Source organism: Eriocheir sinensis, chromosome 1 (assembly GCF_024679095.1).
Source record: "Eriocheir sinensis breed Jianghai 21 chromosome 1, ASM2467909v1, whole genome shotgun sequence".
Classification (NCBI taxonomy): Eukaryota; Metazoa; Arthropoda; class Malacostraca; order Decapoda; family Varunidae; genus Eriocheir; species Eriocheir sinensis.
In genome coordinates this window covers 3,909,628-3,927,756 of record NC_066509.1, presented here as the reverse complement: position 1 = coordinate 3,927,756, position 18,129 = coordinate 3,909,628, and the positions used below count along the sequence as shown (strand labels likewise).

Sequence of the window (18,129 nt, the reverse complement as noted above, 5' to 3'; positions counted from 1 at the left end):
ATGAATGGTAATATGATAACCGATATGCATATTCTTTCATATATATAGTTCTAAAAATAAGAATGAGGAATCTTCAAAATGGACGCAGAGATCTCGCTATAGCATCTAATTATGCAGTAAAACATATATAAACTAATAAACATATATAAAACTAGCTGTATGGGTGAGTACATGCAATTTTTCATCTAAATAAACCTAATATAAAAATGCTGTGGATCGTCTTGGTGTTGTCGTAGCGGTGGCGCCCTCTGCCCGCCCTCAGCAAGTCCAAAACAAACGGACCACAATGGTGAGCCTTCCCTCCTTATTTATCTGCAGGCATCCTCTTCCCTTATAACCCTATCCACTTCTTTGTAACTACATATGATGGCGCCGAGACCCGTTAACCTATTAGCATGCATTAATGGCGGCGTGGTTGGGTTAAATAGCGTAATAATGGGTGATAAGTGAGGACGTGTTTGTGTTGCAGGCCAAGAGGACCAAGAAGGCCGGGATCGTGGGGAAGTACGGCACCCGCTATGGCGCCTCCCTGCGTAAGATGATCAAGAAGATGGAGATCACGCAGCACAAGAGGCACATCTGCACCTTCTGCGGCAAGGTGAGTCATGGGCGCCAGGTACACCGCCACCACCGCCACCCGCAGCTTCCTTCGTGCTCCGGGTGCTTTCATGACGTTTTCCTTTTAATTTTTGGCCGTGTTCGGTAGTTGTAAACTAAGCCGAGGCTGTGTTTTAGGTGTAACTGAATTTTCCACAATTTTGAATAGATATCGAATCGGCAGACATCAGACCCCAGTGGAAAAGTGCAGCCTAACTAGCCCCATAAAAACACCAAAAGTCGTAATTTGAGATAATGCAGAAAGTAAACACTTAATCAGCTCATGGCTAATATGGGATGAAGTGGAGCCATCTCTCATGAGGTTAATACTGACTTCTTTTCGATGCAGTGCTCTAACTAATAGTTCTCAGAAAACTAGAGAAACCTCGAAATATTGAGGTTCACTGTTAACCGTTTACCATTGATGAGGATTCAGGCCCTGCTCCTCTGCCAGCGCAGCGTTCCACAGAACTGTCAACCACATATGATACTAGCATCTTAAAGTAATCCTTGATGCACATGTTTGTGATGTTTAAATGAATGAGTGAGTCGAGTGCTTTCTTGAAGGTTACTGGTGTTATTTCAATAAACTTGGCATCATCAAAGTCACTGAACCATGTTCCGGTTCGTGCTAAAATATCAGGATCGGCACTCCTATAGAATCCGGGTCCCACCTGGCTCAGCTTCTACCCGCGGGCCAAAGTTGCCAGTTATGCATTTTCTGCTGCAGTTTTACTGTGCTGGGCAAACAAGCCATCCTGGCAGCGGTCCTTTCCACATTGTCAGCGAGCCATGTCATACACTCACACTTTCTCTTACTCTATACCACAGTTTCTATTGCTCTCTAAATCATGCTTGAAATAAGATATGAAATCGTAATTGTGGAGATTGACTCTGCACTTCCAAAATACGATATTACGCCTCCATATTATTATTAAGAGATGCATATTTAAACTACTCCAACCGAACTTCACATAACCTAATCTCTAATGGGGGGGATTTTCCCCCCTGGACCCCCCCACACGCAGGATGTGCCTGTAAAACTAGAGAAGTTCAACAGTATGTGTGACCTTGGAAAGGTTATTATTCTTGTGGGGGCAATATTGGAGGTGTGTAGTGAATCTCCATATTTATTTACCACATGACAGTGTGGAAGGGAGCACTGCCAGGATGGCTCGCTTGCCTAGCGTGGTAACACTGCAGCAGAAAATGCATACCTGGCAACTTTGGCCTCCGGGTAGCAGCTGAGCCAGGCGGGACACGGATTCCGTAGGAGTGCCTCAGGATCTTTTCTATTTATAGTATTACAAATATCCAGCATTTTATATATTATCAGATCTTCTTTTATTGTATTACAATTATCCAACAATTTACATCCCATCTCACTGAACGTTTAAGACTCAATTTATCTTTGAGTCCCGAATATTTGTAGCAATGATCGGTTATGTTATGAATTCTCTTATTACAACCTGAAAACTGCACAACACTGGTCATTCGCCGAGTGATTGATTTCAGACGTATTGTACCTCATACAATTCATAATTTTTTTTTCAGCTGTGGTGCAATGCATAAAGTTTTTGAGTGCAGTGTACCACATGGTTTTTAGGTAGTGGGGGGGTTCAGCTCAGGTTGGGTTAGGTTAGGACAGGTTAGGTTTTCTTAGATATTAAATTTATCTTATGATAAACGTGTGATATACGTTGTACTGTGCCATGCCATTGTTGCCACTGGCGGTAGCGGAGGTTTTGCTTTTCTATATTCTCCAAAAGTAAATATCAAATAGATTTCTAATATACTCACAGATACTCACAGAAAATGTTCTGGAAGAGGCCTAAGCCTCTGGCTCCAGTTCAAAAGCCTAGTTGTTTTCAATGTTTTGGCTGCGTGTAGCAGTTATGTGTGCTCTATACTTAAATCTTAATTCCTGGCCCTCCCACTCTTTATCAAGGCTTGATTCAAATTTTAACACTGTTTCGGCATTTACCACCCACCCTGGCAAATTGTTCCAGTTGTTGATGACCTTGTTTGAAAAAACATAATTCCTGGTGTTGTCTTGATCTTGTCTTGAATATCTTCTAAGGCCTCTATGTCCTTTTATCAAGTGAGGACACCAGATCTGGTTAGCATACTCCAGATGTGGCCTCACCAGAGCAGTGTACAATGCCTTGAAGATGGTTGGGTCCAGATGTATAAATGTTCTCCTGCTTAGTCCCACAATTCTGTTAGTCTTGTTAATCATCTCGGCTAAATGGTCAGAGAATGTCGGCTTGTTGTCTAATAGCACACCAATATCCTTCTCAGCGTTTGTGGTGGTGATCCTATCAAACATGGTGTACTCTCGGTTCCCCACATTTGTCCTGCCCATTCTCATGTGTTTACTCTTTTTCCAGGTGGAAACTGAGCATCCATTTTTCAGACCAGTGGCATAGTTGATCTATATCCTCCTGCAGCTTGTCGCAATCCTCCTGAATAGCTTGGTATCATCTGCATACAGATATACCTCACTACCATTTTTTATGGCCTCTGGGAGATCATTAATAAACAGGACAAACAACAGTGGTCTGAGCCCTGAGCCCTGAGTCACCCCACTCATAACCTCCCTCCATTCTGAAGCCTCTCCATTGACCATCACATGTTGTCATCTACTAGTGAGAAAACTTAATCCACATCAGAATGTTTCCTTCAATTCTGTAGCCTTCCACCTTTGATGGTAGTCTATTGTGAGGTACTGTCGAAAGCCATCATAAAGTCACAGTAGATGACATCAATGGCTTTGCCTTCGTCAATGGCCTCAGTCCACTTGTCCAGGACCTGAATCAGTTGGAGCACAGTTAATCTGCCTGTGATGAACCCATACTATTTGCTGCTAAATAAGTTATGCTTCTTCATGTGGGCCATTATTACCTCTCAGAGTTGACTCCATTATTTTACTAAATACACTTGTTAGACTCACAGGTCTGTAGTTTCTGGGGTCGCTCTTGTTCCCTTTCTTAAAAATTGATATGATGTGAGCAATCTTCCAATCATCTGGGACTATTCCTTCTTCAGGTGAGCTGTTGAATATTATTTTCGGTGGAGCAAGGCACTTTCTCACTCAAGCCTTTGACTTTGTGTTACAGGAGGCGATGAGGCGCCAAGCAACCGGCATCTGGTCCTGCAAGCCCTGCCGCCGCACCGTGGCTGGCGGCGCCTACACCTACTCCACCGTTGCTGCCGCTGGTGTGCGTTCATTCATCAGGAGGAACAAGGACCTCAAGGAAAAGGAAGCCGCGTAAATAAATAGTGATGGATGAACTACGTTTCCTTTACCATCATTGATCCTTATGGGTGTGTGTGCGTGTGCTTTGCCTAGCTAAATTTGTGGTTATTTTAAGAGACACGGCAGGCAGAGAGGGAGGAGTATAAACACTAGCCTGTTGGTTCAGCAGCAGCCCCCAAGCACCTGAAATGCTGAGAGAAGAACATGAAAGTGAAGGTGGTTGAGAAAGAGGATGAGAGATGAAAGAAGATTAGAGAAGTAGAGGGACAGAGGGGTAAGGTAATATATTAAAATACACAACAAACAGGTAAAATAGATATATTTGCTTGTTCACAGGTAGCATTCCAACTAGTAATTACAACAAAATAAATGGAAAATTGTGCACGGGTGTGAAATTAGAACTGATGAACCATTATTTTGACTAAACATGGGGATTAATTATCAGGTGAGGTATGCATTCCTTGACAAACATAACTTCTGGCCTTGCTTTTATTTCTAAACCAATCATTTTTGACACTTGGATGGTCAAGGGAGGTGTTGATTATATGAAATTACTAGTGAAAGATGTATTTTTGCACAGCTCTAGTATAGGTACAATTGTTGCTTCTATGTGAAGAGATACATGGGTGGACGGACATACGTAGGTGGGTGGATATGTAAATTAAAAGCTAGGCTAATGTACAGTGGGATTGGTAACTATGGAGGGTTGGAAATGTACACCACTGCAGACCTTAAGGGAGGCTTTTTCATGAAGGCAAATGTCGCTGAACTCGTTAATATGTCCAAGTAAGCGTGCCAATCCCAAACTCAATGTATTTATAGCCTATTTCCTATCCATTCCTACGCCGATGATTCCACTCTGCATTATTCAACTTCTTTTAATAGAAGACAGCTCTTCTGACAGAGGAGGCAAGGCAAAGGGCTCTCCTCCTCCCTCTCATGATGATAGTCTTACCTCTCTAAATTCCGCCGCAATGTTTGCTCTTCTATCTTATATCGATATTTCCACGCTGACTGCTCTTCTGAACTTGCTAACTGCATGCCTCCCCTTCATCCTTCCATCTCCTCACGCTGTCTGAACAATCTTCCTTTCTTCTCCTATTTCCTCCTCCTCCTCTTTTGAACTTTCAAGAGGAGAGAGGTAGTCCTCCCTCCCTGACCTATCTTACTATCCTCCTCCCTCTTTTTTTCTTTTTTAGAGAAGCGCAGGCTTTTTTTTTTTTTTTTTTTTTTTTTTTTGCCGTGAGCTGTCTCCTTTGCTGTAAAAAAAAAAAAAAAATTTTTATATAATGTAATAAGCACCTAACCCTTTGGCGCCATGAGCAAAGGGTTAAAACCGAAAATAACCTGCGAAAACCCAATTCCTTACAAAGAAAACGCCTAATATTAAGATCGTAACACTGCTTGTGGATAGAGTTGCCCACCAACGTTTTACCCGCCCGCCTCTCCTCGCGCCGTCTACTCCACAGTGTCTTCTCTAGTTACTTGTCAGCATCATTCCTCTATTGGCCAGTAAGTAAAGATTTGCGTTAAGTGTTTCGTGACGTATTCTCAACGAGGTGTAACGAGGATAAATCGCATGGTAGCCGAGTGTTGGTGGTGTTTATTCCTTTAATTGTGGATAGCGGGGGCATTTCGACACCCAAGTAGCCTACATATTTAAGGCTTTTGTATAATTCCTGGCTACTTTCATGGATACTTGTACGGCCCCGGTGGTAGTTCGATCCTTTTGTACCATGAACTTAACACTCATTGGAACCCGATTAGTCTCCTTTCCGGCCTTTGGATAGAGTTGATGTGAGACAGGGAGGCAAATGCGTCTGAGAACATCAATCCATCAATCTGTTACTCCATATGCTTCCTTCAGGCTGACAATCAACTCTGCTTTCTCATCGGCGGGGAGGAAAGAGTGAAGGGCGGCTTGGAAATTCTGTGGGAAAGATGTACAAATGGTTAATTATAATGATATACAAACATCTACATTCAAAGTACGGTATGACAACCATATTAGACTAGCATGATTGCACTGGGAGATGTCTTGAGAGGCGGATGACATTGCAAGAAGTTACTTATTAAATCCCCATTATATCTGTTCATAGGTAACATGCGGTAGTTGATAAAGCTTCAAACCACCAAGACTGAACAAAGAAAACAAGCGAACAGACCACAAGATGAATCGTTATTACCATTGTTATTACCATTTTTATTTTGAACCGTAAGCTCGCGAGTCACAGGTTTCAAATAACTCAAACTCAGCTACTGACTTACGGCCCGTGTGATATCCGCCTCGGTGAGTCCCCATCGGGTGACAAGTTCGTATTCCTGTGTCAACCGCGAGTTTGTGAGTAACGGGTTGTCGGAGCTGAGGCTGAAACTCGCCCCCTCCTCAACCAGTCTGGGGAAACAAGACATGCAGTGAATCACATCATTATTCAGCACATGGTATTTTCCGCTTTTTGACCCATAAATATCACAAAGAAGCCATCAGTAATTAACGGTTTTAACAATAACTTTGAATCCCTTTTTTTTGTGCGGGAACGACGTACAGTTATATAGGCCTATGGGTCTGGAAACCGATAACAAAAACAATGTTCTGAGTAGGCTATAGCAATCTTATAACGCTGATCGATCGTTCTTTGGAGGAGTGGAAAAGGCTTGCCAGTCATATGTGAGTGCCGATACGATAGACCTCTTCAAGAAAAGGTGAGAAAAATTCATGAATAGCGAGGCTAGGTGGGTTAGATTTATAGGAGCTACAGGCCTCATGCAGACTTATGTTAACACGTTCTTATATGCTCACAACATTTCCACTCCTTCCCCACATAATATTATGTAGTATTTTGGAGCAACAAAAAGTGCGGTCGTTTCTATTCCCTTGTCGTTCTCGATCTCCTGTTTTCCCGTTACACATCAGCAAACATTTAGCCTCACCTCATGAGTGGGTGGCGTGGGCAGGGAGGGTCGAGCAGCGCCCCCGTGAGGAGTGAGGAGTGGGGACACACCTCGAAGTGGACGCCCCGCTGCAGGCACTTCGCGAATATCTCCTCGTCCTCCAACACTCTGTACCCGTGGCCGATCCTTTCCGCTTTCAGCACATCAGTCGCCTCCATGTAAAGTGATGGATAGGTGGGTGGACAGATAGGTATATGGGTGAATAGATAAATTAATCGATAGGTAGGCAAATACACAGGTGGTTAATAGATTACTGGTAGTTAAGTAAAGCATTCGATAATTATCCTTATAGTTTAATCTTGGAGCCACACATGGGAATATGAGGCTAGGTGAGGTAATATGCTGTTAACTTAGGTGAAATAGGGAAACTTTTTAGATGAACACTAGACTGAGAGCAGGATCTATATATTTATTTTCAAGGAGAACTGACTTTGTGCCAGGAGGTGGGAATTAACAAAATAACACTTCAAAATGCATAGCGGGTCTAATTAGGGAGATCTGAGATTTTTTTTTTTTATATTGCGGGGGATGAGGGGGGGAGTCAGTTCTCTAACTACTCCCTTTACAGGCACCCTCAGTAAGAGAAACATTAGTATGATAATAAGGCAGTCGATGTACGGTAGGTAATTTGACCCATATATTCTGTATTTTTATTATTGATTGGTTGATTGTTTATTGTTGCAAGTAAACAACAAAGGAGAATGGAAGAACATGCCAGCCCAACCCCCATGCAGTATTATTTTTTTTTCTTAGTGGGGAAGGCGAATTTTATTTCTAGTGGCTACTGTGATGTTTGCCTCTTGCTTGCTACTACTACTATTGCTACCATTACTCACGTATTTAACACAGCTGGCGGGCCCTGCCTCACCAGAGTGCACCGTCCTGTGAATCCCTCTGGCGGCCGCTGTTCGAAACACGTCTCGAATCACGGTGTTCCTCAATCGCTCCGCGCCTGTGTGTGTGTGTGTGTGTGTGAGAGAGAGAGAGAGAGAGAGAGAGAGAGAGAGAGAGAGAGAGACTTATTACATACACATAATTAAATCACCAGAAACGAAGAAAAGAAACCACGCCCCCTTCCCTTCACTAACCTTCCTCAGTCTGTCCCTCCCGCCCTGACAGGTCCATGCCCACCACACCCTCGTGCCTGTATTCCTCACACAGTCTCAGCGTCTCCCAGGCCCACTCTGAGGAAGGAGGGGGAGGTGAGGGAGTGCAAGACGTACAAATTAAACCACAGGAACATAATAAACCGCTTCAGGTGAGTTACGTGTTTTCTTCTTTCCATCTTTAGAAAGCAAAAATAATTAATCGTTTTCTGCGTATCACTTTTTTCATCTTTTTTTTTACAACTATTTACATTTTTTCCTGTACCTTTAACTCGTATTCTTAAACATATATCGGCAAATCAAGTACCCATGTTTGAAAAAGCCTCTCGTGGAAGTTGCTCGGATTTCAATGGACTGCCTTATAATTCTAGTGATAGCCTTACATGACTTCTGCAACATAATCAGGATAAGAAATACAAATACCAAAGAAAACCCGGTTGTGATGTTCCCTTGGGCCTTGGGAAATTAGTCGTAGTGAGAGCCGCCGAGATATTTAAGGTTACGGACATTTATCCCCTCTGACATTTTACCTTCTAACATATTTTCCCCATGACATTTTTCGCTACGTACATTTCTCCGATCTATACAGCAAGTCTTTCAAGACCCTCACAACCCTTCCTGATACATGTCCTAGGGTAAAATGTCCGGAGAGAGAGAGAGAGAGAGAGAGAGAGAGAGAGAGAGAACACCTGAATATGCAACACTTAATTACCCCACATACGTAAAAAAAAAAATTGTACGTCCCCCGACACTTGTGAAATGACACACACACACACACACACACACACACACACACGAATAATGAGATGAACCCGAGATGGGAGGTCAAACTCAATTAAAAAATTAGAAGTCAATGGAAATGGGTAAAAATCATACGAGGCCATTGCTGAATTAACTTGATTAACACATTGCAGCGCGAGGGAGGAGAAAGACCGGGAAGAGTTGGTCTACGATGATTTCACATAAAAAAGACAATCCCCCGTTTTCTTAAACTTCTAAAATTTCGTTTCGTAGGTCAACACACCACTGTGGTGTGCTAGCACCCGAAAGTTATTTTTCGATTTCTTAAACACTCGCAAACCCAGTAGTGTGTTGTTAGCTAGACAACCACACTCGTGACCTAGCATACCACAGAATTGCGGACGATTCGCAAAGGTTGGTAGCTCCCGCCCTAGTAGGTTGGCTGGCCTGTTTATCAGCTGATGTAGTATAGCGCCGCATTCTTTGAAAATGGCTACAAGAGACAAGACCTCCCCGCTTTTTTATTCACAGAAACTGTTTCTAGTGAACCAAATAAGAGACAAAACGGTCGTCCACAGGAAGCCATCGGACTACAGTTCTGTTTTGGCACGCAAAACAGCATGGGAGAGGATCACCGAGAACTTCAATGTGAACTTCTCGGTGTCGGAAGGCAAAACCCAGCAACAGCTTAAGAGGAATTGGGAGTACTTAAAGAATGGACTTCCAAAATTTCCCTAAAAAAATCCGTAAAAAACTTCTACGATCTTTTTCCTTGGGAGGTTATGATGTGGAGGGGCTGTCGAAAATTACGCAGCGCGGGACGGATTTGGGCGGCGGTGGTGGGGGGGTGACACGCCCGACACTCGTCAACAGACCGGCTGCCAGGTTATGTTATAATAGATTACAAGTCTCCAGGGTTGTGTTGGGGGGTAGGGGGGGGGGGGGGCTGGAGTGGCGGAAGGGGAGGCGGACTTCTTGTAAAGAATTACCTAGTAGAATAACAGTTATAACATCCTTGCTGGCGGCTCGTGTGTGGCGAGAGACTGCCTTATATCTCAGCTGGGCAGTGGTGCTGACAAGCAACCCAAGTCATAAAAGCCCTAGCTGCTGCTTGCAAGCTGTTGGTAGCAGGGGGTCGCGTGAGTTTGAACCTTTTGGTAAAGGGGTCGCAAGTGCTAAATAATTGGGAATCACTGCTCTATATAATGAGGTAGGGGTAGGAATGTGTACCTGCCTGGGGCGAAAAGCTGAAATACCGTCGGTCTTTCAGTGGTTTCAGTATTTAACCGCGCAACAATACTCATGTATAACCATTTATTCGAACATTCCCTTTATGATGCTTCGTATTTTCACTATATTACATGTACTTATACATCATATGTACCATTATAACGAAGAATTTTTCAACTTCTTGTCCAACTCAGATGTTTGTTTTGATTGTGGCACCCTCAATAAACGCGCGACCACGCGTTGTTTTAAAATCTTGTACTTGTTGTGATTACAGAGTTACTGATTGAAAAAGAGAAGTGAAATAATAACAGAAGTAGAATAATAGCATATTTATCTATTATTCATGTGTTTTTAATATAATGAATACATTTCTTACATTTCGTTTCTCTTTCGGGTGGGTATGGTCGCCCCATGTTGTGTGGTAGGTCAACACACGAATGTACCAATAATGTGGGATCCTAGCCATACACAGAACGGCGTCAGATGCGTTCATGAAATCCATTTGTGGGTGTCTAGCTAACTAACAATGTGGTATCCTAGGTTTACACTGTTTAAGAAAACGCCCGAATTAAACAAGATTGTCAGAGAGTGTAACGGGCTTGTCGGGGGGCGTTTAAAGGGTGTTGATTAAGACTTCAGCTTCCTTAAGGCGAATTATATTCGTAGCCTTTATGTACAAGAAGCGACGGAGCGAGAGCGACTGTCGTTGTGTGTCAGTCGGACTCTCGTGAAGGAGTGGCGAGTTACAGGTTGGAAAATAATTGTTACAATTGGTCACGTATGTCAAGGTGACCTCCACGCACCATCGGAGTGCGAAGTATACAAAACTGAGACGGTAAACACTGACGGACGACATTCCTATAAGGTGGCGTGATCTATCTGTCGTGGGTTTTTTCCATTGACAATTGTATGCCTAATTCGTGGTGATATTAAATAATAATAATACATTGATATCCTACTATAACAAGAGAGTTATCAGCTGCGGACAAACATAAGGGAGAGTATCAAGACACCTCTCCATCTGAAATAGGCGCACCTAACATAACCGTAGCCGATCCAGGATTCAGTAGGTTTCCTAACTAGTAGAAGGTAATGTTATAATTGTATTTCGTAAAGAATCCTGATAACCAAGAACTAACTAAAATTATGGGTATTCTTTTTCTTGAACAGAACATTGAATAAACAACCGCCAAGTTTGTACATTCCCATTTGGTGATTGTTAGGTATGCCTATTGTGTCGCTCCCTGATGAAGTGAGGTAAGTGACATTGGGGTTCGATCTTCAGATATCACTGGCCTCACATCGACCGACTATGCAGGCGTTCTGAGTCAACTTTTCAGACTAAAATTCCAAGACATTTTGGTATGATGTTCAATTCTTTTCACACATATACCCAGGAAAAATGCAAAAACGCCGAACATCAATCGCTATTTTCTCGTTTTCTTGTCCGTGTCGCGTCTTCAGCAGGGGGCGCCACGACTGACCACTCTTCTGGCCACTCCTGTTTACTTGTGCAGGGGCAACGATTAGCGGGCCTTTTGTTGTTTTGTATTTTGCCCTCGAGTAAATAACAAAAACGTAAAAAAAATGGACGAAGAGATGGTGAGGCAATTGACAGATGGGTTTAATAATTATATGTCCCAGGCTGGAATACGTGACAGAAGTAGGCTAGTGTGTTAACAAGAAAATATAAGGAAAATAGAAAGAATTGGTCCCTTTTCTGAACTCTTTCTATAGGGACAGTTAACAGCAGGCCTTTTTTTTCTTATAATTTTTTTCTTTTGCCCTTGAACTGCTTTCTCTACTATATAAAAGAAAATACACGTACATACACACATACAAACAACAACAACAAAAAACTGTGTGTGTGTGTGTGTGTGTGTGTGTGTGCATTACCAGGGTACTCCCGTCTACAGGCAAGAAGTATCCTTATCTTGACCTCGAAGTGTTCCTCGCCTCTCTTGATGCCCTTCAGAACCGCCCGCAAGATGGAGTCCACGGTCACCTGTCCACCTGAGAGAGAGAGAGAGAGAGAGAGAGAGAGAGAGAGAGAGAGAGAGAGAGACGCTATGACATTTATTTCCCGTATGTATTAGAATTCTCTCATCTATCATTTCCTTCTCTGTTTTGATTTCACGCAGAAGACATGGAGTGGCCACATACGCACCCTCCCCCTTCTTCCCTTCCTTATCCGCATGTTCTGCCACTTCGCTGTGAGTTCGAGGCAGAAGGTCACGAGGAATGAGCCGCGCTTCGGTGTACAGGACGCCCCCCTTCGCCTGCTCCTCCGCCAACTCGAAGGCCACTCGCTCTATGGCCTCAAGATCCCCGCTGATTGGAGGGCGGTGGAGGAGGCGGTGGCGTGGTGGGTGCGCGAAATGGAGGAGACGCAGGCAAAGAAGAAAGAAAAGGTTAGTTAATTTTTGAGCAGTCAGTCAGCGGATTTTAACAAGTCACCTATAGCTGTTATTTCACGGACGGAGGAGGCGGTGTAGGAAGTTATGGTTATTTGTATGGCTATGGGGATGTATATGAGAAAGGAAGGAGTGAAGGAGTAGCATATATAGAGTAAGCTAGAGTTGTTGGGGAGGTTGCACATTTTCCTTCATCGTTCTTGTCCTCCTCCTTTACCTTTCCTTCTCATTCTCTTCTTCCACCTCGTCCTCCTCCACCTCTCCTTTTATCTTGCCATCTCCTTCTCTTATTACTCCTCCTCTTCCTCCTCCTCCTCCTACTACTACTACTGCTACTACTACTACGACCACTCACGCCAGGGTCTCCTCCACAAGCTTTTTATGCTTGAGATAATGGCTCAGGTTCTTGGGTTCCTTCACCACCACCTGGTTCTTGAGGTCCTGCAGCGTCCCTCCTCCAGGCAGTGGGTGGTTCTTGCATCTGGGGGAACAGGGAAAGCTAGAGAAGGGCGAAGAAGGGGGAGGGCGATAGTTTTATTGGATTTAAAGAGAAATTATGCACGTAGAGTAATTAAGGGGAAGAGGGGTAAAGGGAATGAGGAGGAAAATGAAAGAAGGAAAAGAGGGAGGGAGAGGAAAAGAACCAGGAAAATAATTAAAGCACACACACACACACACACACACACACACACACACACACACACACACACACACACTTTTATCTCTACCTCTCACCCCTTGTTGCTCGTCTCCACATGAATCCTTACCTCATTAGTTCCCACAAAGTCTCGAGGCGTACGGTGCTGGTGAAGTGGATGTGGAGCTCCACCTGCGAACAGCCAAACCGACAGGTAAACCACGGCGGACAGACAGATAGACACAAGAAGACAGAAACTCGAGGTGGTTATGAATGAATAAAAAAATCCTAGTGTACTAAAGTTAAAGTCCGATTGGGTGGGTCCCGTTTGGGGAGTTCCCTGGCCATAGCGCAGCCAAATCTAACCTTTGGTATACACAATATTTAGTAAACAATTTCAAATAGTACATTGATAACGTATGAGAGAGAAGAGAGAGGGAGTGATGTATTGGGGGGTGATGCGGCAGCTCTGTAGGGAGGTTCGAGCCCCACCCAAACGGACTTCATATTGTCTCGGCCTATAGCTTTAGTCCTGGAGCAAGAACCCCGTGGGACTTAAATGAAGAAATTTTAAGCTACATGCCATTTTATTCCCTACATTCCAGGGAATCATTTAAGACATGTTGGCAATCTGGGAAATGTGTGAGACCCAGAGTTATTAGACTTCAAACGCAAATCCATAGATACAGTCCAAAATTTACGTTAAATTACTGTAGCAATTACTTAATTCCTTCTACAGACCATACTACGATCTCATTACGAGCGAAGCGAAGTTCTTATTCACATTGCATGTGAAAACGACCCGGCCCGACCCGACCCGACCCGACCGTAACGCTCTTCAAACGCTTATAACTCGAGAACTAATTAGTCGATCACAACCAAACTTTCAGCAAACGATAGAAAATTTATTTCAATTTTATGTGTAACTACTTTTATTATAATATATGTATATACATATACTTCCGTGAAGCTGAAAATCTCTAAGGCCAAGTTGCAAGATATGACACTGATTATTCACTGTGCATCATCTGTCAAAGGGACACCAGTGAAGAAGTAGTAGAAAGTCCAAGTAATTTTGAGAAAGTGCTGTTATATTCGAGAAAGGGCCCATTATGGTGACAACCAGTATCCTGAAATAGACAGGCGTCTGGGAACATTCTCTTGTGAAGACCTACAAGAAACACATGCACGATACCATCGAAAGAGTTATCGAGACAGTCCACAAGGGAATGTTAAGACGAGCAAAAGAAAGATATGAGCAGAGAGTTTCCATAGAGCCTATCCCACACGGTAGATGCACTTTCACCAGGTCTAGTTCAACCCCTTACAAGAGAAAACTGTGTTTCTCTTGTGAAGGTGAGGGAAATGTCAGAAATCCATTGCACCTGGTGGCCTCGGATAATGCAGGGAAGGCACTTAAAGAAGCAGTGGACAAGAGTAGCAATGACAAATTGCATATAAAACTGTCTGCACGTAATTGATGCCACTTCTAGAGGTGCAACAAACATCTTCGTTTACTCTCCTGATACAGATGTGCTCGTCTTGTTATTACGAAGATAACTTTATCAGCTATGTTATGACACATATTTTGTGACAGGCACTGGCTCAACGCATCGATCAATTTCGTTGAAGGACATGCATTCAGCGCTCACAGAAACCTTAGCATCTGCTGTATCAGGCTTGCATGCTGTTAGTGGTGCTGACATAACAGACAGCTTTGCTGGTAAAGGTAAGGCAACGTTTTGGAAAGCATTCACCACAGCCAGTGACAAGGTGCTTCAAGCATTGTCTGCACTTGGAACTACAGCTAGCCCACCCAACTGATGAAATGTTTGAGGGAATTGAGGAGCTGATCTGCCAAATGTATTCGCCTAAAACCACCATCAAGAAAGTTGACAAACTGAGGTGGTGGCTTTTTACCAAAAAACAGGCACAGCCAGAGAAACTACCACCTACAAGAGGAGCCCTACATCAGGCTGTTCTTCGTGCTCACTATCAAGCAATGGTTTGGAATAGTGACTGTGAAATAAACCCCCAACTCCCATCTCCTGAGGCCTTCGGTTGGGAGAAACAAGGTGACATTTGGAAACCTGTTAATTATAACACTTGATCAGCTGGCTCCCAAGCCAATGAAGTGCACTTGTGCTAAATCAAAATGCAAAACAGCTAGGTGTAGTGTGGTTGTCGCAAGGCTGGCCTGAACTGCACAGAAATGTGTGAATGTTCAAGTAACGAATGTGAAAACCAAAGCAGCCTATAGGATGACCAGGATGATAGCAATATCTCAGATGATATAACTGAAACAGACAGTGAATCTGATGGGGAAATTTAGAGTTTAATATGATTTGTATAGCACAATGACAGCATGACATTCTTTAACATTTTATATATCTGAAGTACAATCTTTGTTAATTTAATGCAAATTTTCTAAAGAGTACGAGTTTTTGCAGCGTGTGGACCATATCATGATCAAGGTGGCATTTTTTAGTAGAACCAAACAATATGATAAATTAACTAAAATACGGCATTTTGTTATAGATAAAGAGAATATCAGTTCATGTATTGGGACTTAGGGAACAGTTCCATTCAAACTTATTTGCGTTGATGACATTTAGTGTCTTATTTTCTATAAAATAATCCCTTGCGGTCATGAGAATTTCCCATTTTTTTAAAGATAATGTTATGAGGGTTTACATGATTATAAACAGATAAGTTTCTTCCATTTCTGTGGTGTGTTACTCCTTTAAATGCTAAATAACATTGGTGCAAGTGGAGAAAAATTAACGATATCAGGAATTTTTTATACCCTTTTTCAGACCATCATAACGCACTTTTACCCTGCACATATTTGAGACTGCCAACATGGCTCAAGTGAAAGCTAACGTTCCACAGATAAAAATGATACATAACATAATTTCTTCATCAAAATCCCACGGCTTCCAATTTCATGGCAGATGCTCCCTGACTATTATGTTCAAGTGTTTTGGCGCCACTCTTCCTAGGGATAGGTTGAGTTGTAGCTACTCACTCTGGACTTGAGGAGACTTCTGGCGGGGGCTTGTGCGAGGAGCATGGCGCCGAGTGTTGGACGCTGGCTGGCTGGCAAGTGGCCACCTTGGGGGAAGCTTGGAGGAATAATACATGGAGTGGCCCTCAGCGGGTCGCTCTTCACCGAGGTGAAGCAAGGGGGGCGGAGCTTAGCCGGTGGGCGGAGCCTGCATTTCCACTCAATACTTTGCATTTCTCGCTCCCAGACCATCAGCGTAAATGAGCTTGTCTGCCTTTTTTCCTCCACATATCATATGTTTTTAGTTATTCAACTGCTGCAGTTTATGCACTAAGGATGTATGTACAGGTTGTAATAGAAAAAAAAATCAGCATTTCCTTGTCTTTATTTCGTAGCAGCTGAGAAGGAATTAATGTTCCACACCCGCCTTGATCCCTCACACTTCCTCTGTAGCTTAGAATGGTCATTATATAATGACAATGGTCTTACTTTTAATGCAGAAACATGTACAGCCTTCTATGGAGACCGTCTCAGATTTTATCGAAACTCACTACGAGTTCTAAACAGAAGGAAGTGTTGGGTCACGAAGGCACCATATATATACTGAGAGGGGTTGGTTACATGTTTTTAGGGAGAGGAATGATTGTGGAGTGGCGGAGATGGCTTGATCACCAGAGATGAAAAAAGAGACTTACAAGAGTGGAATAAATACAATAGAAGATAATTACAGAAGTTAACTCCTGTAAGAGAGAGAGAGAGAGAGAGAGAGATAATATAATAAAATATATTTTGTGGTTGAAGGCGCGACTTGGACCTACCATGCAATTGCTCTTATTTCATATGTTTTGGAAAATAACTTTGTGTTCATACCATTCCTTATAGCACCCAAAGACCTCTACATTCCAACAGTTTGGTCTGTTTGTGTGTAAAAGCCACGGGAGAGGTATTACAGATGATATCTTTGAAATTACTACTAGGCATGCACAGTCATTCGGATTCTTTATTATCGCCAAGTTTTCCTGCTGCCTCTTATGTTGTGCTTCGCCACGAACATCGTATCTTACCGAGGAAATGTTATGCTGCCGTACGTCCCTCTTGCCTCTGTGGGTGCGACCAAAGGCAGAGCAAGTCGGCATGGAGACAAAATGTTGAGGTGTTTAGGTGTAGGGCGTTCAGCCATTCTGTCGTTCTCATTCTCATAATCTCATTCTCTCTCTCTCTCTCTCTCTCTTATACAGGAGTTATCTTCTATTATTTATTCCACTCTTGTAAGTCTTTTTTTTTCTTCATCTCTGGTGATCAAGACATCTCCGCCACTCTACAATCATTTCTCTCCCTAAACACATGTAACCAACCCCTCTCAGTAATTGGTGCCTGACCTGTATGTTGCATTTTCACCATTTACTGGTTGATATACCTCTAACAATGACATGCATGATTATGTAACACGGTTGGTTGACGTCGAGTCAAATATAGACTATTATCTGGGTATGGATAAGTTTTTATCCATCTTGCTCCAATATTTCCTACTGTTTACTCGTAGTGAGTTTTGATGGTTTTGATTAAATCTGAGACGGTCTCCATAGAAGGCTGTACATGCTTCTACATTAAAAAGGAAGACTACTGTCATTATATATTGAACATTAGGCCTATATATAGGCTACAGAGAAAGTGTGAGGGATCTAGGCGGGTGTGGAACATTCCTCTCTCAGCTTCTACGGAATAAAGACAAGGAAATGCTCATGGTTTTTTTTTTTCTACTAAAAGCTGTACATACATCCTTAGTGCATAAGCTGCAGAAGTTGAATAACTAAAAACATGATATGTGGAAGAAAAAGGCAGACAAGCTCATTTACACCGATGGTCTGGGAGCGAGAAATGCAATGTTTTGTCTTTGGTTAAAATTATCCTAATTTGTCCTAAATTATTAAGAATTAAGAATCAATATTCGTAAGATGTCAGTACACCTGCCATCCCGTATTTGCGGAATTTTCCTCAGCTGCACAAAGGCGGTCGCAAAGGAATTTTCGCGGCGCCACTCCAAACATTTGCGGTCCGCCCGCATAATTATTAGCATTAAGCAGCTTAAAATATCATAAACAGACTCAGTCATCAGCTATACTGTGCTGCAATACTTTATGTGGTCTGTCTTTTTAAGATATCTGGTGAACAGCTGATTGTAGTTT

General features: G+C 42.8%; 2 protein-coding genes across 2 annotated transcripts; one reads left to right on the top strand and one right to left on the bottom strand.

The window, feature by feature from the left end:
- Positions 1 to 217: 217 nt before the first annotated feature.
- Positions 218 to 3,891, top strand: LOC127010396 (60S ribosomal protein L37a-like). The gene is made up of 3 exons (XM_050884466.1): positions 218 to 289; positions 470 to 598; positions 3,717 to 3,891. The coding sequence occupies exons 1-3, from the start codon at positions 287 to 289 to the stop codon at positions 3,870 to 3,872; spliced, it is 288 nt and encodes a 95-aa protein (XP_050740423.1). The 5' UTR covers positions 218 to 286; the 3' UTR covers positions 3,873 to 3,891.
- A 1,222-nt stretch (positions 3,892 to 5,113) lies between these two features.
- LOC127010352 (adenosine deaminase-like) lies at positions 5,114 to 16,090 on the bottom strand. The gene is made up of 10 exons (XM_050884340.1): positions 15,965 to 16,090; positions 13,067 to 13,128; positions 12,655 to 12,780; positions 12,053 to 12,216; positions 11,782 to 11,898; positions 7,897 to 7,992; positions 7,645 to 7,760; positions 6,788 to 6,960; positions 6,125 to 6,251; positions 5,114 to 5,786 (listed from the first exon to the last, which is right to left on the bottom strand). The coding sequence occupies exons 1-10, from the start codon at positions 16,007 to 16,009 to the stop codon at positions 5,694 to 5,696; spliced, it is 1,119 nt and encodes a 372-aa protein (XP_050740297.1). The 5' UTR covers positions 16,010 to 16,090; the 3' UTR covers positions 5,114 to 5,693.
- Between the last annotated feature and the right edge of the window lie 2,039 nt (positions 16,091 to 18,129).

What these genes read in the sequence shown, in the direction of transcription:
- LOC127010352 (XM_050884340.1), bottom strand. Translation starts at nt 16,009, where the DNA reads ATGCTCCTCGCACAAGCCCCCGCCAGAAGTCTCCTCAAGTCCAGA. An exon ending in CTTGTGGAGGAGACCCTGGC is followed by an intron (nt 12,217 to 12,654) that starts GTGAGTGGTCGT and finishes CCCTCCAATCAG; the next exon opens with CGGGGATCTTGAGGCCATAG. An exon ending in CCGCCAGCTGTGTTAAATAC is followed by an intron (nt 6,961 to 7,644) that starts GTGAGTAATGGT and finishes CTTTACATGGAG; the next exon opens with GCGACTGATGTGCTGAAAGC.
- LOC127010396 (XM_050884466.1), top strand. An exon ending in TCTGCACCTTCTGCGGCAAG is followed by an intron (nt 599 to 3,716) that starts GTGAGTCATGGG and finishes TTTGTGTTACAG; the next exon opens with GAGGCGATGAGGCGCCAAGC.